Genomic DNA, 22,566 nt, shown 5'->3' on the forward strand with positions numbered 1-22,566 from the left:
AGCGGTGTCTCCGCGGGGGGGAGCGATTCTGGAAGCCGCGCTGCGCCGTCTGCGTGGCGGGCGCGCCGTGTAGCGGCAGGGGGCAGCCGCCGCCTCCCCCGCCCGGCGGCTCTACGCCGTTTGCGTAGCGTGCCCCAAGATGGCGTCGCGGTCGTCGTCGTTGGCGGTGGCCGGAGCGTTGGCAGCGGCGACGGAGCGGCTGGAAGTGAAGGGCGGGATGAGGCGGGCGAAAGGCGGCAGCGCGTAGCGGGCGGCTCCCGGCCTGCGGGAGACAGAGCGAGACCGAGAGAGAGACTGTCACGGGGAGGCGGCCCCCCTCTGTCCCCCCGTCCTTCCCGCCCGCCCCTCGCGGGAGCCCCGGCGGGTCCTGCCCGCCCCCGCCCTCTAGGCCGCGGCCCCGCCGTCCTGCGGCCTCCCCCCTCGGCCGCCCCCTCGGAGCGGAGGATGATGAAGCTCAAGTCCAACCAGACGCGCACCTACGACGGGGACGGCTACAAGAAGCGGGCGGCCTGTCTGTGCTTCCGCAGCGAGAGCGAGGAGGAGGTGAGGGACCGGCGGGGCACGGGGACCGCGCGGCGCCCGCAGCCGCCGGCGGTGGCTTGGTTGCGGGGGGATTTTTTTTTCTAGATGCAATTGAACGTCTCTTGGGAAGCTGGTGTTTCTCCCCCTTTATTTTTCTCCGCCAAACACGAGAAAAATGCCCCGATCTAAACGCTGGTGGGGTGGCGGAACGGTCTGGTAGGAGCGCTGTGGCACAGGATGGGATTTGGCAGTGGAGTGGAGCGACCACACTGGCAGAACTTCAGTGCAGCGCATCACATGAGATGGGAGAGGAAACCTGACCTCGGATTTATAAAAAGAAACTGGGATAAAAGGGGCCTGCTGGAGTGCCAGGAGCCGCTGTCCAGAGCGGCGGGAGGAAGTGGGAATTAAAGGTGGACCGGGAGCTGGGGGCGGCCGGGCTGCCGAGTGGCTCTGTTCTCTGAACTTAAAATGAAAAAGTTTACTCAGATGTGCAGTTTTTCACCGTTCTTTCGATATCTTAACGTGGGCTTGGGGCACTGGGGACAAGCGAGGCTGTGCGTCTCTTTTTCTCTTCTTCTGCAGTCAGGCATACTTCATTTCATTTACTGGTTCCTGAGTGGGCTGTGCTGAAGTCTTTGTTCTCCTGATTATCATATTTGTAGCTACAGGAAATCGGAAGGGAATGCCGACAGTTCACTGGAGGAGAGTGAATTAGCATACGGTTCAGTTATTATTTAACACGGTGAGGGAGGCTTGACAAACCCCGCGTAGCTGTGCTGTCATGGTGAAGTGTCAACATTTCAAGCATAAGTAGTTTGAAATGAAAACAATGTGTTTTGGTGAAGCGTTCATCATAGCTGGTCCTTCCCACTGACTTTCAGGAAATTTATGATACTTTGATCTAACTATGAAGAAGAACATAATTGTGTTGTGTCATGATGCTGGGGCTAATCAGCACAGGTGGCTGAAGGCATCTGGGCTTCCTGATGCGCTTTCACACAACTTGTGTGGCAATTCTTCTCCAGAGTCAGATGCTTGACCTTGTTTGACTACAGTGTGGTTGAAGACAGAAATGTGATTTTAACAGCTGCCTGATGCACCCAGCTCCTGGCTGGTTGTTGGTCTGTATGTCACGACGGCTCCGGCCAGCCCCACGGCTCCAGCGACTCCGGCCGGCCCCACCGCTTCAGCCAGCCCCACAGCAGGTCTCTCCTGTCTTCTGGGAACTGGTGTGCAGAGCTCAGAATGGTGTCGGTGACACAAGGGTCTGTTAACATGGCACTTCCACAATACTGACCCGAGATGGTCAAAGAAAGAAAAGTAAACTCGTTCCCGAGGCATGCTAACTTATGACAGATTTCTTTCCGTATAGTTAAGCTGGTTAAGTTTGCTCAAGGTTGAGCTTTAAATCCATTTTGATGTCAAAGTCGTGTCTGTGCCGTGGCTTGGTTTGCAGATGTAATCGGTGCCGTTTCAGGCTGGAGTTGCTCAGGAAGACCCGGGGCAGGAAGGTGCGTGTGCGGTTTGGACGGCAGGAGCTGGGTGGTGGTGCCTGGTGCTGACTGTGCCCCGTCCGTGGGTCTGCCCTGGGCAGCGAGCGGAGCTCTGGGCAGCGAGCGGAGCTCTGGGCAGCGAGCGGAGCTCTGGGCAGCGGGGCTGTGCTGCGAGCACCTGCTCTGCCGCCCCCAGCCACGCCGCGGTGCCGCGCTGCTCTGCGGCGGGGACAGGGCACTGCTCGCTTCGTGAGTGATGCAGCACGGGATGGACGTTGATTTCCTCAAGTGCGTGTGTGTGCTCTTTTTTAATTGAGACACAGAGATAGTGAAGCAATGAATTACAGTTTTGTTTCATGTTGGACTGGCCTCCCGAGGACATCCCAGGCTTCCGAACACCGCGTGTGTTTGTGGTGTCTGTTATTTAACACGACCTGACACTGCAATGTCCGTCATGAAGTGGACTTTTCCAACCAATGCATTAGGAAAGGGATCGGGTCCCACCCCAGTGCTCCTCCACAGACACGGCGCTTCAGCTCGGGCAGAGGCCTGAAGCCATTTACGTGGTGCTCGTATTGATCATTGGCATCAGCAAGCAGGGAACCTTGATTTTTATTGCTTTCTCTTTCTAATTGTTTCTTAGGGTCATTCTCATTTGTTGACGTGTCAGCCTCAGTTCGAAAGGAGTCTACTTGTCTAATCTTAGTGCTACGTGCACTTCTTCGGTGGCGAGAAAGGTGGTGTCTGTGCACAGTTACGGAGTTTAACGTGTCTGTGAAAGATTTTTTGGTTTCCTGTTGGAGAATAATGATTTTTCTTGTGCTACTGACATATTTTATTATCATCAGTTACTTCTGTGTAAATGGAAATTGAGATCTCTTTAAAAGGGCTCTCCAGGGAGCAGGAAAACCCAGAACCAAAGTGGGCTGGTTAAAGGTCTGTTAAACGCTTACTGTTTAAAGAGAAAACAGGCAAAAACTGTTTTGATAAATGACTTAAACTAAGTATTAGATTTGTCTAGGACTGGTGTTTTCTAGTTGCTGTTTCTTTTAAGATCTCAGCTCTCGTGTTTCTCCTTCACTTCCTGCTATGAATTTTAAAAAGCAACTTTTCTCCCTTCTTGAACCTCTAATTAGCTCCTGAATTAAACAATTTTGTCAGTGAACGAGAAGAAATAACAAAAATTCTGATTACACTTACAGAGGAGACATTTTTTTTCGTTTTAGGTATTTACGCCCTAACTCTTCAGTTCATTGACTTTATTTTCTTTAACATCTCAGTGATCAGTGGAGATTGCTAAACCAGCCTGTCTTTGGCTAGGCATTGAATTTGCAAATACAGAGCCTTAACATAATAAAACTTTGGGTTTTTTAGTTTTTGAGTGATGTGGTTTTCCTTGAGGCTGCGCGTTTTCTCTGTTGTGTTTGGGACATGCAAAGCTCTGGAACGTTTTCGGACCAAACGTTGGCTGAGAAGCTGTCTTTGTTACACGTTCCTTTAGAAAGCAGCAGAGGGAGAATTCACTTAAACACGGATCTCAGGTGGAGCAAAACCTACAATTCTGAATTGGGCTGTATGGAGAAATCCGTTTCATAACCAGTAAAGCCACCACGCAGCGACGTCTCCCTGGGAGAGGGAGAGCAGGGGAATCAGCGGGGTTAATTCAAAGCGAGTGTGGACAGACTTCAAAGGACCTTTGAGCAGCGGACATGGGGACTCTGCCGTTTTCATCCCATCCGATGCAGTAAACTCCCCTGATATTTGTGTTCCTGCGAACGTGGGGAAGGAGGATGTGCAGATCAAGAGATTCCAAGTCTCGTGTTATCACTGAAATCACTCATTTTATTGCTCGTGATGTCAGTGCCTCTCAATATTGCTCTTATGGTGTTATTTCTAAATAACACCAGTGTTTTTTTTGTGTAGAGCAGCTGTTTCAATGAGGAAATGTTCCAGCAGATCTCACTACTGCCTTACTCTTGGGGAGCAGATGGAAGCCTTCTCACCGGCAGCATCTCCGGGTTAGATTTGAACAGAAATGAAAAGGAACCGTTTGGCTTTAAGTCCCGCGCTGGTGCAGCTACAGGTTTAAGCATGCCTGCATTGTATCTGCTGAAAGGACAAGCTGCTCATTAACAACGGGTGTTTTTAAAGACTTTTTGGAGGAAATGCTTTGGAAAGAATAGGATCCAGGATTGGATGTCTTTTCTTACCAGTGAATGAAGCCTAAATTGAGAGGAGCAAGCAGAACTTTCACACAGCGCCTGGAAGGCGTGAGTGCGAGTGCGCCAAGGCGAAGCGGCCAGAGCCGGGGCTGGACGAGGTCATTTAAATGCAAACTACCCTTTTTCTTCTCGCTTCTCCGGGCCAGGTTTAAACGAAGCTCTGGTGCCATACAGCACTTCTCAGATTTTAACCACACTGATGATCACACGCTGTTCCTGGGCCTCCTTTGTGCGTTCGCTTCACTATAAAATAATAATAGCTGAAAGCACTTGGAGCACTTTGCCGGTGGGACGTTAAGGGAGCCCAGCATCATATGATCGTTGTACTTTCCATGGCATAGTCTCAGAATCTCTGTTCCGATGGCTCTGCTTGACTCTGTGTTCTCTTCAGCTCCATCGACGGGCTGTGACGTTCTCCCCGTGCTGCTCACACCTCACCGCAGGATACGGGCCGGTTCGGAACAGCTCTCTTGTGCCTCTGCTGCCCCTCTCCACGGTGCTCGGAGCTGGTTTTCTCCAAGAGCAACAGCATAAACCTTTGCAAAACCTAGCTTTTGTCTTAAAAAGTGTTTTCTAGCCTTTTGAGAAATGATTTTACAAGGGATTCTGTGGTGTCTTGTACTTTCCCAAGCTACAAAAGAATGAAAATTGTTACATTTTCACTTGATTTACTGGGGGCTCGATAAGCTGGGTCAAACTGAGGAATCGAGTCTGTGTGACGCTGCTGAAGCTCAGGAAAATACCTTATGGGTATCAGTGTTTAGATGCTGCATCTGCTACCCAGCAAGTGGGACGCGGGTCCCCGGTGTCTTTGAACGGTTGTTTTCAGTCGAGCTGCGGGGCTGAGGGCACAGGCTGGTCACCCACCCTTCTGGTGCCGTATTTCCATCAGAATTTGGATCTCTGAGCCGTTTGTGCAGTGGATAATGCACAGGAACTCTTTGTTCTCAGAAGTTTCGCATTAACACGTGAAATTCAGAGGGATACAATTACCTACTGGGGAGATTTACTTTAAAGACGCTTCTGATGGTTTGAATGTTATTTCCATTGGTGTTGACTTGGGTGGTTACTGTTTCTTGTGCAAATGACATATTGGTGTTATGCATAGGATTGACTACTTATATTTGAAAGGCTTCTGAAGGCGTTTTCATGGCTGTAGGGTTTTTGTGTGCTTTGTTTTATGAATAGGACTTGATAATCAAAATGGTCAGTGTATACATGTGCAGCTGTGGACAGCCAGGGTTACTTGGTCAGTGTAGAAAGACCAAAACACTCCCTTAATTTCTCCCCCCGCCAAGAAAAAAAGCGAGTTTAGAAGCTCGCGTTCCTCTGGGCCAACCCGCGTGGAGCTGTGCGGGTCCGGGGTCAGCGGGCTGGTTTGGACAGGCAGAAACGCGTTCTCGGCTCCAGGTCTGGCTGGGAGCGTCTCCTTATCAGCCCTTGGCCTCCGAAACAAGCGGCGCTGGTCCAGGTGTTGCCCTGTCCTGCGACAGGCGTGTCGCAGATAAGTTTTGTGGTTATCTAGCACATAATTTCGGTGGAGGGAGAGGACTCTGGGTGGTGTTCTTTGTCAGTGAGAGCAAGCAGTCACTCGAAAGTCACCAGAAAACTGGAATAACAGTAATATGACCCTTGGTATTTGAAGGCAGCGTAGCAGCGCCATACGCAATGCTTTATTATTGTTACTCTAAGAAACAGCCTAAAACCAGGATTTTCTTTCCTTTTTCCTCAGTGGTTATAGTACCATAGACACGATCCAAATGCTTGAAATGACTTGAACTCCTTCCAGTTCACCTCTCGCTCCTCTTCGAAGACTTGTGCTTTAGTTTGTGGAGTTCTGCGGCAGGAATAATGACCCTTCTGACTGTGTCACTGGGGTCGGGGTGCTGCTTTGTACCCCGGAGCGAGGTGTGTGACATCCCACTTGTCTGAGGCGGTGTCAGCTCCTGAGGAGCAGCGAGGCCGCGCGGCTGCGGGCAGGGGAGGTTTTGTGGCTGTTGGCCGAAGCCGTGCTCACGTTCCAAGGCGGCTGTGGCTGCTGACCGCAGGCCGTGCTCGTCACCGCCGCGTGCTGACTCCGGAACGTGCCCCGAATAGCAAGAGAGCGGAGAATCCCTCCTGCGAGCCCTGGTGCGTGTGTTCAGCCATCCCGCGGTGGGAGTTTGGCCGAACGCGTGTTTTGCTGTAGTGCAATCGAGGCTGCATTTCTGCTGGTTAGATTAGATTTGATTTTTGCATGGCTTTGCTAACCACAGCGTCTCCTTTCCCCTCCTGCTCCTCTCCAGCTGTTCTTCATGTTTAAAGATGGTTCGATGTGATCAAATCAAGATCCCAGTTTTGTCAGATATAAAAGCATTAAGTACAGGAACAATAATATGTTGGGATTGTGAGAATGTTTGAGAAGAGCATAAAAGGTCTTTATTATGCTGGACACAGAGCTGCACCGGCTACAATATCCTGCTTGGTCATGGGGCACGTTGGAGAGTCGCTCGCACAGCTGAACTGCAAACTCCTGAATACAGAGGCTCATTAAATGGAACTTCCAACAAAGACAGATTGTAGAGGAGAAAGCCATTGAAGTCGCTCATCTTCACCAGCCTCGCTACAGCGCCTTGTGAGATGTTATTTTCTTGCAGTCTGATAAATAATGCCGAAGTGTGAAAGGAGTTTAAATGTCAGGAGGTTTGTGCCCTAGTTGCTATGCAAAATACCTGATTTTGTGGCTTAATATTGATAGAAAGCACAAATGTGCAGAGGCTGTTCCAGTGGCAGTAGCTATAGATTGGCTCCTGGCAGCAGAGCGCTGGCTGGGCCAAGTCCGCGTACTTCACGCCGTGTCTGTTCCTCTCGGGTCTGTCCTGGGCCTGGGGCTGGGACTGGGCTGTCCTGGAGGGTCACGGCTCCTGTTCTCGTCACGCGTACCCGGCTGCTGATGGTGCTGGAGCCCTTTTTGTCTGTGCTGTAACGCTTCTGTGGAGCCTCTTTCTAGGAATTGTGTTCGTTATAGAGTAGCTACTCTTGGTTTATTTGTTGGGTGGTGGTGGTTGTTGAAATCCACCATAGCATGAAAGAACCTGGGAATCCCTCCATCTCTGCTCTGTTAACTGGGAGCTAATTCTCTGCCTTATTTCGGTTGCCTAGCCTTTTGTTTAGTAGAGCACCATTATTTCTGGGGGAAAATTGAAACAAAAACGCAAACGAACCCAACCCTGTTGTGAATCCAACAGCTTTGTTCGTGTAAGGTCGGTGCTGGTATCAGGGGCTCCCAGATCCATCCTGGCGAGCAGCTCTTTCCCCTTTCCCACGGGTCTCCCCGGGGCCGCGGTGGGTCCAGCAGTCTCAGCGTTTTCCTGCCGCTCCCCGGGACGCTTGGTGGGCTTTGTTCGTTTGACTGCACGGCGGTTTGAAGGCGGCTCGCCATGAGGGCTACGGCCTAGCACCGCTTGGGAGCCCCTGCTGGAGCCTTCAAGCTTTGCTTATTTTTCTAACCTTTCTCTTATTTCATTGATCGTGTGTGAGAGCTACTTCAGGGCTGCCTCGTGCATTGCCAGGGAGGCTTGAGTTGCTCATTTCCCTGCTTTGAAATGACAGAATCCAATCCTGGAAAACAGAACTTGGCACTGTGACGCGATACCTGCAAATGCTCGTCCAAAAGCACTGCGAGGCCTCGCTGAGGATCCTGCCGGGCCCGGAGCCTCCGCAGCGCCTCAAGCACAGCGCCTGGCAGGAGCCCGCTGGGAGTCCATGGTCCTTTGTCTTTTGGCCTGACTTAAAAGATAAAATAAGTCACTTTGGGTATATTTTTATGACTCTTTTGGTTAAAATATCTTCTCTAGTATACAGTCAAATGAATGCTTTTTCTGTAATAAAGAAGTTAATGAACACAAATTGAGGTGTTGAAGACATAGGAGCTAGTGAGTGGTCGCAGGTGTTTATGTTCACCACCCGGCTGGGGGGAAGGCTGTGGTGGGGAGTGGAGTTCTTACCTGGGCCGTTCCACCCGCTGTTCGTGGTTTCCAGGGACAGGCTGTTTTCAGCAGATCTCATTTTGCTGCCTTTGGGACAGTTTGTTAAATATTTCAGTGTTGTGTGTGCCTTGTGAAAGCAGGGATTTGGGTTAGAACGACCTTTATACTCGATCCCTTTGAACAGGTTGCCTGTGTTGGGCCATGGGACGTTTTAGATGTGTCGTGTGTTAAACCACACCAGTGTCTCACCCTGGTTTTGAACCAGGCCCTTTGTCTTGGGCGAGCTCATTGGTAGCAATATCCTGTGTAAAGCTGTTGTAGAAGAGTGACCTTGTAGGGCATGTTTCCTGCTCTCTCTTGATGGGATTTCCTTTTTCTTAAACAGGAAATAGTCTGATTACATAAAAGTGTGAGAATGACGGGTTTTTCCTTCCCAGCGAGGGCTGTTCATGCTAATTCTATTCAGAAAACGCTCAACTGCCGGGGCAGCTGAAGTTAATGTACTTTGCGTGGAAGTGCTGTTTACACCTCGGGGTTCCTGCGGGTGTGCTGCAGCACTGTGTCGTCCCCGCGGCCCCGCAGGCGTTCCTGGAGGAGTCGTGGCCAGGGATTTCGTAGCAGGTGCTTTTTCTCAGCAGTGGAAGGTGGCAGAGTTCGGTGGCATGGCGTGTGCTCTACCGACTTTCAGAGAGCTGTTTCTGCAGCTTTGTTTGTTTGAGCTGGGACTCTGAATTGAAATTGGAGATGACAAAGATGATGCTTCCTTACCTGGCAAAAAAACATGATTGAAATGACCCTTACTTTTGTTTTAACTTTGTCCTGGCCTCACGCTTAGGAATTTCAGTCCATGCTCCATGTGTACGATACTGGTGGTGAGTCCAGGTGCAATGAAAGTCCTGTGGTGTAGCGGGAAGAGATGGGGTGACAGAGGCACAGGACACAGCGCAGTGTGTGCTGGGGCTGTGGGTGTGCTGCCCCCGCCTCGGGAGCTCAGAGGATGAGTGGAGTGGACATGCCCTGTTGAGGCATGGCTAACTGTCGTGTTTTATACATTGAAGAAGGCTAAACACTGTGGGATGTCAAGAGGATGGGGCCAGAGTTTCAGTGCTTTAGCGGGGGTTGGACTGGATGGTCTCCAGAGGTCCCTTCCAACCCCAACCAGTCTGGGATTCTGTGAACTGTGCTGGAAAAAGTGGAGTGTTCTCAGGACTCGCGTTGGCTTGGGGGTGTGGGAAGCGCAAACGCAGCTCCTCTTGGCAGCTGTGCAGCCCAGCGTGCCTGGCCGTGCGCGTCAGCTGTGTCCGCTCTCCGCAGGTGCTGCTGGTGAGCAGTAGTCGTCATCCCGACCGATGGATCGTGCCCGGGGGCGGCATGGAGCCCGAAGAAGAGCCCAACGTGGCCGCTGTGCGAGAAGTCTGTGAAGAGGTGAGTGCTGGCGAGGCCGGAGCTCCCGCGGCCTCGCTGCTGCGCGTCGGCCGGGCTCTGGGAACCTGTGTTGCTCTTGCTTGTTTTCCTTAGGGTGAACAGGACTATAGGGTCACGTTGTACGTGGGAGGGACACTGGAGTCCTAAGTAAAGATAGCGTGGGAATGTAATTAAGGCTCTCACTCAGAATGAACTTCTCCTCACCTGACACCTTTAACTGAAAACAGATAAAATTAAGCTACAGTCATTTCAATACATACGATGATATTCTCAAATTTGTTTTCCTGTAAGAACAATGATTTCTTAAGAGAACCTAAACCACCAGCTGTGCTGTAGTGAAGCTGTCTTAATACTTGGGTGGAAAGTAGGAATAAGACCTTATGAGCCACTAAAGACATTCCACATGTGGGGACCTGAGCATGTTTTGGTCTAACACATATTTGGGTTTTATGTGAATAAGAGAAATTGATCATAAGAGTTATAAGCAACGATTCCTAATGTGTTTGTGGTTTTGTTGTTTTTACGTGAAGCCATTTCAGAAAGGGGATCAAACAGCAGCTCAGACAGATCCATGATCATGGGTGCATAGTTTTCCCTTCAAGCTGGAAGAACAATTTTATTCTTCATAAGGCATTTGAAGGCAGCAAATGGCAGTTGGCACACTGTATGTAAAACATGTCTTCAGAGTTCACTTCTGAATACTGTCAAATTGGAGAGATGCTTGGATTCAGTAAACGATTAAATGATTCTGTGTGGATGACCAAGTAGGTTCACAGTTATGTAAGGCAGGATTAAAAATGCTTTCAAGAGGGTTATAAATCTCTGTGCTGCAAACAGAAATCAAGAGCTAATTGATGTGACTGGGGAAGAGGCTTCTCCAGTAGTTGCTTTATTTCATTGTCTGGTGTGTGAAGGTTTTTCTGTGAAGTGTTTGGAAGTACCTGCTGCTGTCTGACAACGTGCTGAGCATTTGGGCCTCTGGACTAACCTGATGTGGCGGGTCCCGAGTTGTGTGTTTCTACCTAGCAGTTCATCGGGAAGACAGGAAAGACTGTACTGTGAAGGTTTGTTTGTTAAGATATCTTTAGGTCCCTCTAGTACTGGGGGTCTCTGCTTGCAAATTTTGCTTCCAGCTTGTAGTACACCTCCTGCTTTTTCAGTAGCTCAGCAGTCTTTTGAATGCATTACAAGCCAAAGTGAGTTTAAACAGAATAGGAACATTTTTAGCTACAGCCTCCTGCTCTACAACGCAATCATTATTAATAATTCAGTTATTGGATATAGCAGTCGGGTCCATACAGGAGATGCATGGCTTTGCCTTTCGAATCCATGACATAAACCCTGGGTCCCTGGGAGCAGCCTCTCGTTCCGTGGCGCTCGGTGGCTGCGCGGCCCTTGGCTCTGCGGCGAGGGAACTGGTTTGGGCTGGCTCGGATAATCCCCCAGCTCAGCTGGTGCTCCCTGCTCACGTGGACCGGTGCCCGATGCAATGGAGGCTGCGGGCGCCCGGCAGGCTGGAGCCGTTCCCGGCACAGCCCCGACCCGCTCGCTGCTGCTGGGCGAGCAGCGAACAGCGCGGGCTCCAGCGCTGAGCTCCCGCACCCCTGGCAGCCCGACACGCAGCTCTCCGGTGCCGTTAGCAGAGCGGCTTCCTGAGGGCTGTCTGCAGACGGGCAGCCTCTCGGGTGTGCGCAGCCACTGGAGCGCTCTGCCGCTGCTGCTGAGGCTGGCAAGCGCAGGCGGGCTCTCGGGTGCGCAGGGCCTTCCTCAGACGGGTTTGTGTGCCGGTACCCTGCTCGTGACCCGCACGCAGATAATGACGCACATCAGCCGTCTGAAGCTCTGTGAGCTGTTTGCTGTGAAATGTTGCTGGGGAGTGCGCGTGCAGGAGGAACATTGGTTGTGTTCCAGCCGTAAGGAGCTGTGCCCCCAGGTTCCCGTTGCTGCTGTGGGTTTGGCAGAGGGGAGTTGGAGGAGGCTGCCGGGCGGCCCCTGTGCGCGCTGGCTGGGAACGCGCGGGCACCCGTGAGTGTGGGTCCGGGCTGTTTCAGACGGGGTAGCGGGTGCTGATCTCCGGGTGGGTGGGTGTCTGGATGTCTCTGCTCCTGTCCTGGGCCAGGCACCTCTGGCACTTGCTGGGAAAGCAGAGGTTCCTGAGCAGGTAGCGTTGGCCGCTCCTGTGGGGAGAGGAAGCGCCTGTTTCCTCCGTGGCAATCAAAGTCAATTTTATCTAAGAGAAGGTGGTTTGCATGCTCGTCAAAGTTGTGGAAGAAATTAGTGGGCTTTCTTTCGCTGACTTTGGTATGCCTTCTCCGTTTTAATACGAGCCAGTTGGAAGAGCTGGGAGGACTCGTTTTCCTTTCAGCTGCTTGTGCTCTTTGAAGACGACAATAGGCTGGTTTTGCTCAATTCATTCTTTTTTTCGCATGTCATGCATTTGCTTTTGAAAATATGCTTCCCTAAACTAAGATTTTTAACTTGTGTATTCACCGTTTTAATGTCACCACATATGTGTTTGAGTTTATCCGTGTGATTGCTGGAATAACTGTCATTTAAAGAAATCGGACCTTTCCCTCTTTTTGATTTTCTGTGTTTTAGAAGACCCCTGCGAATGAAATGTTGACTCACGTGAAACTGCAGTGCTTCTGTCCCAGTTTGAGTTCAAGTCCTTGTCCCAGTTTGCCATAGTCCTTATCTACGTTAATCTCTGCCAGCACAAGTATTAAAGCAGACAGGTACTCACCCTTGTCACGCTCGCTGTCGTCTGCATCACATCTGAAGTGACTTGAGTTGTGGGCGCCGTGTGCAGCCAGGGGGCCGCAGGCGGGCGCACCGGAGGGGAGCAGCCTTCAGTCCGAACCCGCTCACTGCCGACAGGTGCGGGAGATGCGGAGTCTGTCCTGCACAGCGGGGACCTCCAGGTGCGCTCTAGGCTTCGCCCTCGAGGAAGACGATGAGCCCTTTTAAAACGGTCATTAGCACAAATGGAGTGTATTTTGCTTCTTCATTCTTGGATTTTTTGCATTCTCTCCCCAAAACTAATGTGTTAGGAATAAGGGTTTTTTATGGGTGTGAGCAACTGGTGAAGAACATGTTTTAGAAATAGATGCCCTAGATTAAACTTATCATAGAGTGACTTTGAAAAAAAGCTCCACGCTCATCTGTTAAACCCAAAGGCATTTCATTTTGCACTTAGAGCATCTTTCACATCCTGACCTTTAAATACTTAGTAAATGTCAAGTTCTGTAAAATTCCAGGAGCATTAGTTGTGCTTTCTTCATGGGATCTGTGATCAAACAGCAAGTGATGCCAGTATCAAAAATAGTCCATCATGATAGTACTTTGATCTGTTGTTTCTCTTTTCCCCTCTTAAACATGCTTTATAAATAGCCTTTTCTGTTCCATGTATTTTGTTAGTAATTTAGAATATGAATATTGGTATCTTCCAGGGCTAAAATAGGAATGCTCTTTTTTAAATGTCGCAAGGACTGTGGCCCGGTGGCTGAGCTGATGGCATCGCACTCTTCCTAGATCCAGTACTAGTGCACACCGGGGACCGCGTTCCCTGCTGTCCTCAAGCCCCTTCAGAATGAGTGCGACGTCTTTAAGTTCTTCTCTCCGTCGCGGTATTTAATGTCTACTCCACAAATGCAGGAGCACGTATCGGTTGTAATGCAGCGAAGAACCAGCTGGGTCGGTGTAGCCCCCTGTGAGACACAGCAGAGCCGGATTGGCCTCGCAGGCCCGTGGCTGCGTGTGGACGGGCCGGCCGGCAGCGCTGCTGGGTGATTCACTGCCCCAGCGCGGGATAGAGCGCAGACTGGGCTTTGCCCGCAGTCCTGCCCAGCAGTAATCTGTAGCAGATGCAGGCTGAGAGCCTAATAGAGCAAAGTCAAATAGCTGGAATTCCAGCCCACATTTTCTTAGCTCAGATGGAAGGAAATGAAAGCCGTCCCAGGGAACAGATGGTGTTGCTGCAGGCTGCTTTTTGCATCTGACCCGAACTTATTTTCAGCTTTGAAACCTGAACCTGCTGTTCTTGGATGTCTTCAGTAATCTTTCTTTATTAAAACAAGTTGTTCCATGAGCAGCAGAACTAGTAAAGCTTCATTTCCTCCAGATCTTTTGTTCCTTGTCCGGAAAGCCCAGCCCAGCCCTCGGGGCGCGCAGCGGTTTGAAGCCCGTGCTGCTCTGGGGACACTGGCTGTGACTCTGTGACTCGGGGCACTTCTGCCAGCTGCGCCTGTTCCTGCAGGGACGCCTCGGACATAGAAACTGATTTGGGGCTGCAGAGCAGTGGAGAAGAAGCATGTTTTGCAGGCTCTGTCTGTCCCCTTTCATACCTGAGTGTGTCTTCCTGGGGATTTGCTTTATTTCTGCGCTGCAGATGGAACAGTTGGTGCTGGTGCCCTCCTGGCCTTTGTTGACAGGTTCAGTGGCATCCTCCTGGGACACGTGTGTGTTCTGAGGACGGCAGCAGGGGTCCCACGTGCAGCCCTTCCAAGGCTTGGGGGGAACGTGCCCGAATAAATTGCGCTGCCTCCGCCAGACGCTGCCGTGCCCGCGAGGGCAGGGGCTCCTCAGCGCGCTTCCCACCGAGGAGAAGATTCCTGAGTCATCTGGTGCGAATTAGGATTTAGATCCAGCTTCAGGCCTGGCTGAGCCTGTGACCATGCTTTGAGCTTTCCAAGAAAACGCTGCTTGTCCTGCAGCGCGGTCGGAAGGAGCTGAGGGCTGGAGCTCTGGAGCTCGCCCAGAGAGGAGCCTGGCACTTGTGCTGCTCGTTATCTGCCTCGCTTCATTAGTGACAACAGCTATAGATTGTTTTCTTGAATGTCTTGGGCAAGTTGTGTGAGACTCTGAATTCCACTCCCACATTTGTTGGTTCCATTGAATGAAGTATGCGATTGTATAGAGACCACGATTTACCTACCCAGGCTGTCTAATGATAATTCAGTGTGATTTTCCTACAGCGCGTGTTTGTCTTGGCGTGGCTTTTTGTGCAGAACGGAGGATGAGGTCGGTGTGCATGCGGAGCGCGTTCCCGCCTGGTGTGACCAGGCCGGCGGGGAGGGCTCCGCGTGCCCGGGTCCCTGTGGGCGCTGGGGACGGGCTGCTCGGGCTGGCTCTGCGGGTTCGCGCTCGCTTTCCAGCTCGGTTCTGAGGGGCTGATCCCGCTTCGCAGCGCACTTGTGCACATGAGCGGTCGCTCATCCGCAAAGGTCAGCGAGCTCTGTCCGACCGTGCGCAGACACACGGACATTGACCTTCGTGGAATTGCGGGCGGCTCCAGAAATAGCCCCGCGGCTCAGTCGGTGCTCTGCCTACGGGCCGAGCAGAACGGCAGAAATACTGATGAGACAACGCATTTTGGATCCAAAACCAACAGAAAGGTTTGAGTTGAAAAGCTCTTTCCTAGAAGCAGAGCTCGGGGAGCGTGGGACAGGGAGAATTACAGGTTTCTATGAACGCCGCAGTCCGGGAGCTGCAGATCCTGCTCTGTGGGGACAGCTCTGCCGCCAGCTGCCATCAGGAGCCCTCGCGAGGTGCCGCGGCCTCTGGTGTGCGCTGTCTGTGTCTTCACTTGTGGGCTGGGAACCTAACTGCAAAATCCTTTCGTTACTAAAAGTTCTGCCTTCCTGAGAGCGCGTGACTGTGCAGCGAGTGGTCGGAAGCTGAGCAGGCGGCAAAGGGCGCATCGCAGCTGCTCAGCACGGAGCGTTTGTCTTAGGAAATATTTAGTTACCCTCACCCAAGCAGTTTAAAAAACCCACCAAACCAACACCATGGGAGTGGGGGGAAGAGAAAAGCCGGACACGGTCAGGCCCCCCGGGCACCGTCTGCCTGAGCGGCTCGGGATGTGGTGCTGAATTCACCTTCCAGCCGTGGCTGGGTTGTGTGCCGGACTGCGTGTTGTTTCAGAGCAGCTAAGTCATGGAGCGAAATCTCATCTTGGCCATAGCACACGAGTTCCGGGCGTTTGCAGCTGCGAGGAGGGAACGTGAGTGATGGGAAAGGGCGGTGTGTGGTGGCGATGGGGAGCGGGCGTGCGGTGGCGGCGGAGCCCCCTCGGCGCAGAGCCTGCCTGCTCGGGGTGTTTCGCCGTTCAATTGGTAACCAGCAAATACATTTCCTCCAGATCGAGGCCAAAATGTGTTTAATATAGAAAAAGAAGAAAAAGCTCCTGGGAATGTGTGCGTGGTTAGAGCTCCTGATACAGTTGTGTAGTTTTTTTCACAACCGTGTTGTTTTCAGATTAACAGAAATTTGCAGCTTTTGCTTCATGTGCTCCTCACAAGCGCTGAGGAAATGTCTCACAACCTGGTGTTAAAGCCTCTTCTTTCTCTCTGAACTTCCCTAGGCTGGCGTGAAAGGGACGTTAGGAAGATTAGTGGGAATTTTTGAGGTAAGTTACGGATACTGAGGCTCCGAAATTTTGATGTAAATATTGTCTTGGGGTAAAAATCACTTCCTAGTTTGTTATGAAATAAACTACATAATGTGTTTGAAGGAAAACTTAAAACTCTCCATTAAATAAAGTGACTGATGTGCCATTCCCGGTTGGGCTGAACTGGTCAGTGACAGGGCAGTGTCGTGGTGAATATTCCCAGTGCCTTCAACCGCCACAGAACCTCCCCAAAACACTGCCCTAACAATCAGGAGCGAGACCTTCGGCCGCAATCCCTATTCGTACTTTCAGTAATTAATACTCTCGTTCAAATTGCGGTGATTTTCAATAGGCAGGTACAATGCGCGGAGCTGCGCGAGGTGCAGCAGCATTCGCAGCAGCGTGCGGCCCGCGCTCCCCTCGCGCCTTGGAGCTCCGCGCTCACCGTGCTCCCCTTGCCTTCCAGAACCGCGACAGGAAGCACCGGACGTACGTGTACGTGCTCATCGTCACCGAGGTGCTGGAGGACTGGGAGGACTCCGTCAATATTGGTAAGCCGTTCCTGCTGCCGCTGTCCCCCTGTCCCCACACCCGTCGTGGGAACAGGGGAGCCGTCCGTGGCGTGTTTGGAGTTGGTGGCCCTTGATCAGAGAATACGGAGAGAAACTTTCCCAGTGTTTTTTGAGCTGACACTTTGCTACACAGTGTAATTATTCCTGCAGCATTAGTGCGCGTGATAATGACTGAAAGCTGATCAACAGTAGTGTTTAACCATAGAAAGGTGAACGTTGTTTTGCTGCATCTACTCACTTTTCGTTCTACCCGCAGGAAGGAAAAGGGAATGGTTTAAGATAGAAGATGCCATCAAAGTTCTGCAGTATCATAAACCAGTGCAAGCCTCGTATTTTGAAACCTTGAGGCAAGGTTGTCTGGCGAACAACGGCACTCCCGTCATGACCACGACGTACGCCGAGGGCTCCGTGTCCGACATCAGATGACTGCAGACGTCCCTGTGGGAGCAGTTTGACAAACAGACTGAAACACGGATCCCCGCGCCCCTTTTTCACACGCCTCCTCTATCACCCAAGGCCTGGGCAGCAGAGCAGGTGTTGAGAGTGCTACCGTTTAGTGCAAGGTGGGATTTTTTTTGGTCGTTGTTGGCTTTTTTTGCTCTTTTGGATATGTATTTTGTAAAATACATTTTGTGCATGAAGTGCCCCTTCCCGTGACGCCACTTCCACGGCCTGGCCGGCGAGGTGCCCCTTCTGCCTCTGCCTGTGTTCTCAAGTGTCCCGTTCGTGTCCTCCCAGCCACAGCCACTCTTTTTTTAATTAAAGACTCCAAATGTGAGATCAGCTCTTTAAGTCTTAGTCTGTACTGTCAGGTGCTGTTCAGACCTGTGTGGTGGTCACTTTCAGCGCGTATGTATAAACTTTTTTTAGATGGAGAATCTAACCTTTTAATTTTGCGGGAATTTTTTACTCCTGGTCTGCTTCCGAAAGGAAGGGTTCGTAACCAAGCTGTTTGCCTTCTGTTCTGTTTTCAAACATCCGCGTTCTGTGACGGTGCTCGTGGCTGGGCCCGTTTGCTCCCATCCGGTACCTCCTGATTCAGTGCAGTGACACTCGAGGGCAGTCTGAGCACCTGCAGACATCCCCGCTCCTTCTCCTGCAGCTTCTGCCAATGTTGCCGCATTTTCATCAAAACAAAAAGGAGTTGGTCTTTAACGCTTGGCCAAAAATAAATAGCCTCCGAAACGCTGCGATAGAAACTGAATTTCATTGTCTGTGGTAGGAATCAGGGATTGAGAGCGGGGTCAAAGTCAGACAAACTGGAGCGTCGCTCACCGCTGCCGCCGATCCCGCCGCGCTCTGCTGACGGCTCCTCTTGTCCACATGCCTTACACCGAGCCGAACCGGAGACGGGGAATTCGTGCTAACGCATCGGATTGTGCTTGCTGAGCGCTACCGCCCGGCCCCTCGCTTGGACAACCGTGCGTGTCCCTGAACACGAGTCCTGGGCTAAAGTTCAGGTGCCCAGTGTCTTGTCGTGTGGTTCTGCAGCACTTCCGGTGGCACCACGGGCACGCTGGAACGTTCAAACTCTCCCTGGGCGCGGGCGCAGCTGCGGGAGCAGAGCCTGCAGCCCCCGCCGCTCTGTCGGACGGTTCCCCCGATGCATTGGCACACTTCACTTTTTGTTGTTATTTTTATTGATGTAAGTCTCATGCTGTCTTGATTTGCCAACAGTGTTGTCTAGTTGGGAAATGAAACGGGAAGGGTTGGGGCTGGGGGGGTTGGACAGGTACAAGTTTTGGGAGGGGCATTAATTAATCCCTGGCTTGGGACAAGAAGTAGTTGCTGACTTCAGTAACTTCTCCTCGTCAGAGCATAGCCAAGATGTGAAATTAAATCTGCAGTACTCTGGTTTTCCTTTTTTCCTCCTCTTTATTTAACAAAAGAAAAGTTCTAATAAATACTCACTGTTCAGAGTTTTCTCTCTTCCCGAGGAGCACTTAGAGTATGAAAATCTGATAGAAATATCCATGGAGCCCGGGACACGAGGGAATGGTATCCGTGCTGCCTTGGCAAGAGGCTGTTTGTTTCAGGACCCTTTTCTGTTCCGCTCCCTGTTCTTGCTTTCATCGGCGTGGAGCGGCAGTGCCAGGAGCAGTGCCAGTGGAGCCTGACATGGAAAACCATGCGTAAGGAAGAGCTGAGAGGAGTTATTCAAGAACGAGCTTGAAACCACCAGTACCTGGAACTGAGCCTGAATTGCACCAGTTCAGTTCACTTCAACTTAGAGACGAATGCACAATAAACACTGTCTCACTCTCTGCTGCTCGGCCTGAACCAAACCCTGCGAGGGGCTGGAAGGGAGCGCACGAGGAGCGCGGCCGCCGCTGGAGCCGCGAGCGGCCTCTCCCAGCGCCTGCCGCCTTGGCGGGTTCTGTCCTCTGCACAGATGAGTGTGTTGGGAACGCTTTGCAACAAACAGCTGGTACTCCCGAAAGAGTAACTGCAGTTTTAATATCAACAGCATGCACACTTTTGTTTTTAAACTAAAAATGTTTTTACAGGGCTGTTAAACTGACAATTTAGGGTAGAATATTGTTAATGACTTGCTAATGGCTTATTTGTTTGGGTCAGAAAATAAATTGTGCCAAGAAAGTGTTTTAATGTGGCATGAACTGATGCTGTTAACACGGTAAGGTGGAGTGGCTGATATTACGCCTTAGCTGGAAACAGTTCCTGGGGTAGAAACAGCCTCTATTCGTGTGCCGTGGATTGCCCGGCCGAATCCTGTGCGAGCTGCACCCTGTCCTCCTCAGCACCGAGGCTCTTTGGTGACTGACACAGTGGGCACTGGCAGTTTAGGTGAGTTTTATCTGAAATGATGTTAAATTGATTTGGGACCGGCAGTCGAACTTTATTAGTGACAAAGGAGCTGTTGTAAGGACACGCTCTGGGTCGCCGTGCGTGGGAATGTTTCATGTCCCCAGAGTCAAAGCTGCAGTTGGTGCTGATTCTTGGGAGAGGATCAAAACCCATCAGTCTCCTTAGCCAGACTTGCACCGAGAGTTGAGGTTGTTGCAGACACTTGTGGGTGTGAAGAGCTTTTATCGTATAAAGATACTCAGCAACTTTGTGTAACTCATGGGCTGCTCTGGTCCTGCGGTTAAGTGACTCGATTTCCCCCCGGCTCTTCCCGCTTCCTCAGAGCATCATCTAGTGACTGTGTCGGCTGGGGACCCGCTCCCGGTGCTCCCAGTGCGCTGTGTCCCCGTTCCTCGTCCCATCCACGCGTTCCTCGTCCCATCCACCCATTCCTCATCACATCCACGCGTTCCTCGTCCCATCCGCGCTGAGTCCGGGTCTTTGGGCCAGATGTTGGGCCGGTGTGAAGCTGCGCTGGTGCACAGCAGCCGGGTCTTTCCAGATGTTGCCTCTGTTTGAATTGTGTGCAAGGGGAGGTCATCGCTGTCCATAGAAAATGAAATGATTACAAACCAGTTGATGCAGGTTTGACGAGCGTGGGCTGTAGTCTCGTGCCAACCAATAAACACGCCAGTATTTCAGCCCCGGCTCTGCTGCCTGATCTCTCTCCTACCAGCACTGGTACCCATGGTCATGAGCTTGGGGACCAGGCGATGAGTGCGAGCCGAGGGAAAGACACCGAGGCCAAGGGACACCCTGCAGTACCCGCACCGACACCTTCAGGCTCTGCTCTCCACCTCGCGTCCCTCTATTACAATGGGGTTTTATCTATTGCAAAGCCAAACCGGGGCTCCTTGCTCCCCGGTGTCCCCGCTCCCTCCTGACCCACTTAGTGGGACCATCTGGCCCCTGCGCGGGCAAAGCGGATTATGGCGGGGATCAGGGCTGTGCCGGCGGGGCCGGGAGCGGCGGCAGCGGAAACTCAGCCCCGGGGAGACCCCGGCAGCTCCCCCACCGCGACCCTGCCCGCAGCTCCGGCCCTCTGTCTGTCCATCTGTCCAGTCACCCAACTCGTGGCACAGGGACCCGTCTGCACCGGTGTGCACTGTCTGTCACCCACCCATCCCTCTGTCTGTCTGTTCACCCCCCGTGCCCCAGGTGTGTATCCACCTGTCCCGCTGTGTCCCCTCATCCCTCCCATCTGTCCATCCGCCCGTCTGCTCGCCCCTCCGCCCTTCCCTGTGCCCCCCGTGTCCCTTCCCTCTTCTCTTTTTAGCCCGTTTTTCATTTTTCTTGTTTTTCTTTGCCCTTTTCTTCCCCCTTTTCCCCACTTCTCCTTCACTCCCCCGCCTCTCCCGCCCGGTCTCTGCTGCCGCCTGCCGGCCCTGCGCCGACACCGCCCTCTGCCCCGCCCTCTGCCCCGCCCTCTGCCCCGCCCTCTGCCCCGCCCTCTGCCCCGCCCATCCCGTGACGCGCCCCGCGGGTCCCGGGTGCGGGCGGCGTGCGCAGGTGGGGCGGAGCGGAGCCGCGCGGGGATGCAGAATTGGGGGTGCAGGGCAGGGGGGGGCGGAGCCGCTCCGGCTGTGTGGGAGAGGGGCTGTGCGGGGTGACCCCCCCGCCGGCCGCCTCCGGCCCCGACTGGGGCTCCCTGCGTGCGTGTGCGGTTCCTGCGGCTCCTGCCCGGCCGCAGGGCTCGTTACCGGGATAACTCGATTACCGGGGCGGTGGGTTGTTACTGGGGTAGGTGGTTGTCAGTTACCGGGGCGGTGGGTTGTTACTGGGGTAGGTGGTTGTCAGTTACCGGGGCGGTGGGTTGTCACTGGGGTAGGTGGTTGTCAGTTACCGGGGCGGTGGGTTGTTACTGGGGTAGGTGGTTGTCAGTTACCGGGGCGGTGGGTTGTTACTGGGGTAGGTGGTTGTCAGTTACCGGGGCGGTGGGTTGTCACTGGGGTAGGTGGTTGTCAATTACCGGGGCGGTGGGTTATTAGCAGGGTAGCCGGTTATGACCGTGGCCGCTGTGGGTTCACAGACGTCCCGGCCGGGGGGGCCGGACACCCGCGTCCCGATGCCGAGTGGAGCCGGTGCTGGGCTATGAGTAACGCCACGGCCCCCACGGCCCCGGGCGCGGCGGGGGACCCGCTGGTGGGCTACGTGCTGGGCCCTTTCGTCCTCGTCACCCTGCTGGGTGCCGTCCTGGCCGCGGTGAGTGGGGCACGGCCGGGGGGGGCCCTGTCCCAGCCCCCGTCACTGCCCCCGCTCTCCCCGCAGGTGATGTACGTGCAGAAGAGGCGCAGGTGAGTGCGGGGCGCGGGGCTGGTCCGGGGGGGCGGGACCGGTCAGCGCTCAGTCCCCGTCCCCCGCCAGGTTTGACCGGCTGCGGCACCGGCTGCTGCCCATGTACAGCTACGACCCGGCCGAGGAGCTGCAGGAGTCGGAGCAGGAGCTGCTGGTGGAGGACGCGCGGGTGGGTGAGCACGGGTTCGGGCTGGGACCGGCGGGGCGGCTGCGTGGGCCGCGCCCCGGCCACGCGCGGGGCTGCCAGAGTTGCTGTTTGTCTGGTTTTTGCATGAAAAAATGAGCCTTGAGCAGCACCGAGTTCGGGAGCCCGGGCTGGGACCGCCCTGCCCAGGGGGGCTGGGACCGCCCTGCCCAGGGGAGCTGGGCGGGGGTTTGGGTGGAACCCCGCGGTTCCTGGGGGGTTGGGCTGTGCAGCCGGGTTGCTTTGGCCCCCGCGCTGCTGAGGCTCACGCTGTTGCAGGTGGTGCCCGGCTGGGGGGTCCCCTCGCCCCGCCGCCCCCCGCCCGGCGGCTGGACGGCCTGAAGCTGCCGCCGGAGCCCGGGGCCGGTTCAGCCCGGCGCTGCCCTCGGCCCCTGGGGAGCGGCAGGACGGGCGGGACGGGCCCGCGGCAGCGGTGCTACCCGTGAGCACCGAGCACACCGGGTGATCCCCCCACGCTGTTCGTGCCATTTTCTCGCCGGCCGCTCACCGCGCTCGGGCAGGAGCCGGGGCTGGTACCCGGGCGGGAGCCGCGGGGCGGTGCGGGGCGGCGCGGGGCTGTGCCGGGCGGCAAATAAACGTGTTTTCTGCAATCGGCCAGGAGCCTCCTG

At 53.5% G+C, this 22,566-nt stretch overlaps 3 protein-coding genes across 8 annotated transcripts in view; 2 read left to right on the plus strand and 1 right to left on the minus strand.

Annotated features, from left to right (window-relative positions):
- NUDT3 (nudix hydrolase 3) lies at positions 1 to 19,194 on the plus strand. The gene is made up of 5 exons (XM_065854264.2): positions 1 to 543; positions 9,523 to 9,633; positions 15,995 to 16,039; positions 16,488 to 16,572; positions 16,850 to 19,194. Exons 1-5 carry the CDS (start codon positions 445 to 447, stop codon positions 17,017 to 17,019), a joined length of 510 nt encoding a protein of 169 aa, XP_065710336.1. The 5' UTR covers positions 1 to 444; the 3' UTR covers positions 17,020 to 19,194.
- Positions 18,480 to 22,566, minus strand: part of HMGA1 (high mobility group AT-hook 1) — an 11,079-nt gene continuing 6,992 nt past the window's right edge. Inside the window, exon 5 of the mRNA XM_071817847.1 lies at positions 18,480 to 20,001. Within this exon, the coding sequence (XP_071673948.1) occupies positions 19,996 to 20,001 (6 nt within the window). The 3' untranslated portion in view covers positions 18,480 to 19,995. The remainder of the gene's footprint in view (positions 20,002 to 22,566) is intronic.
- Positions 20,914 to 22,552, plus strand: SMIM29 (small integral membrane protein 29). Of its 6 annotated transcripts, XM_065854654.2 has the most exons (5): positions 20,922 to 20,967; positions 21,488 to 21,660; positions 21,727 to 21,752; positions 21,823 to 21,922; positions 22,217 to 22,552. In XM_065854654.2, exons 2-5 carry the CDS (start codon positions 21,550 to 21,552, stop codon positions 22,277 to 22,279), a joined length of 300 nt encoding a protein of 99 aa, XP_065710726.1. In that variant the 5' UTR covers positions 20,922 to 20,967; positions 21,488 to 21,549; the 3' UTR covers positions 22,280 to 22,552. The 6 variants fall into 6 exon arrangements, with proteins under 6 accessions (XP_071673775.1, XP_065710726.1, XP_065710723.1 ...); XM_071817674.1 differs by having other exon boundaries at positions 20,914 to 20,967; positions 21,447 to 21,752; XM_065854651.2 differs by having other exon boundaries at positions 21,488 to 21,752.

This window comes from Patagioenas fasciata, chromosome 21 (assembly GCF_037038585.1).
Source record: "Patagioenas fasciata isolate bPatFas1 chromosome 21, bPatFas1.hap1, whole genome shotgun sequence".
NCBI classification, from domain to species: Eukaryota; Metazoa; Chordata; class Aves; order Columbiformes; family Columbidae; genus Patagioenas; species Patagioenas fasciata.

Excerpts from the sequence above, each read along its gene's own strand:
- NUDT3 (XM_065854264.2), top strand. The coding sequence starts at position 445 with ATGATGAAGCTCAAGTCCAACCAGACGCGCACCTACGACGGGGACGGC. Across the intron at positions 544-9,522 it reads GCAGCGAGAGCGAGGAGGAG|GTGCTGCTGGTGAGCAGTAG; the intron begins GTGAGGGACCGG and ends CGCTCTCCGCAG. Across the intron at positions 16,040-16,487 it reads GATTAGTGGGAATTTTTGAG|AACCGCGACAGGAAGCACCG; the intron begins GTAAGTTACGGA and ends CTTGCCTTCCAG.
- SMIM29 (XM_071817674.1), top strand. The coding sequence starts at position 21,550 with ATGAGTAACGCCACGGCCCCCACGGCCCCGGGCGCGGCGGGGGACCCG. Across the intron at positions 21,753-21,822 it reads TACGTGCAGAAGAGGCGCAG|GTTTGACCGGCTGCGGCACC; the intron begins GTGAGTGCGGGG and ends GTCCCCCGCCAG. Across the intron at positions 21,923-22,216 it reads TGCTGGTGGAGGACGCGCGG|GTGGTGCCCGGCTGGGGGGT; the intron begins GTGGGTGAGCAC and ends ACGCTGTTGCAG.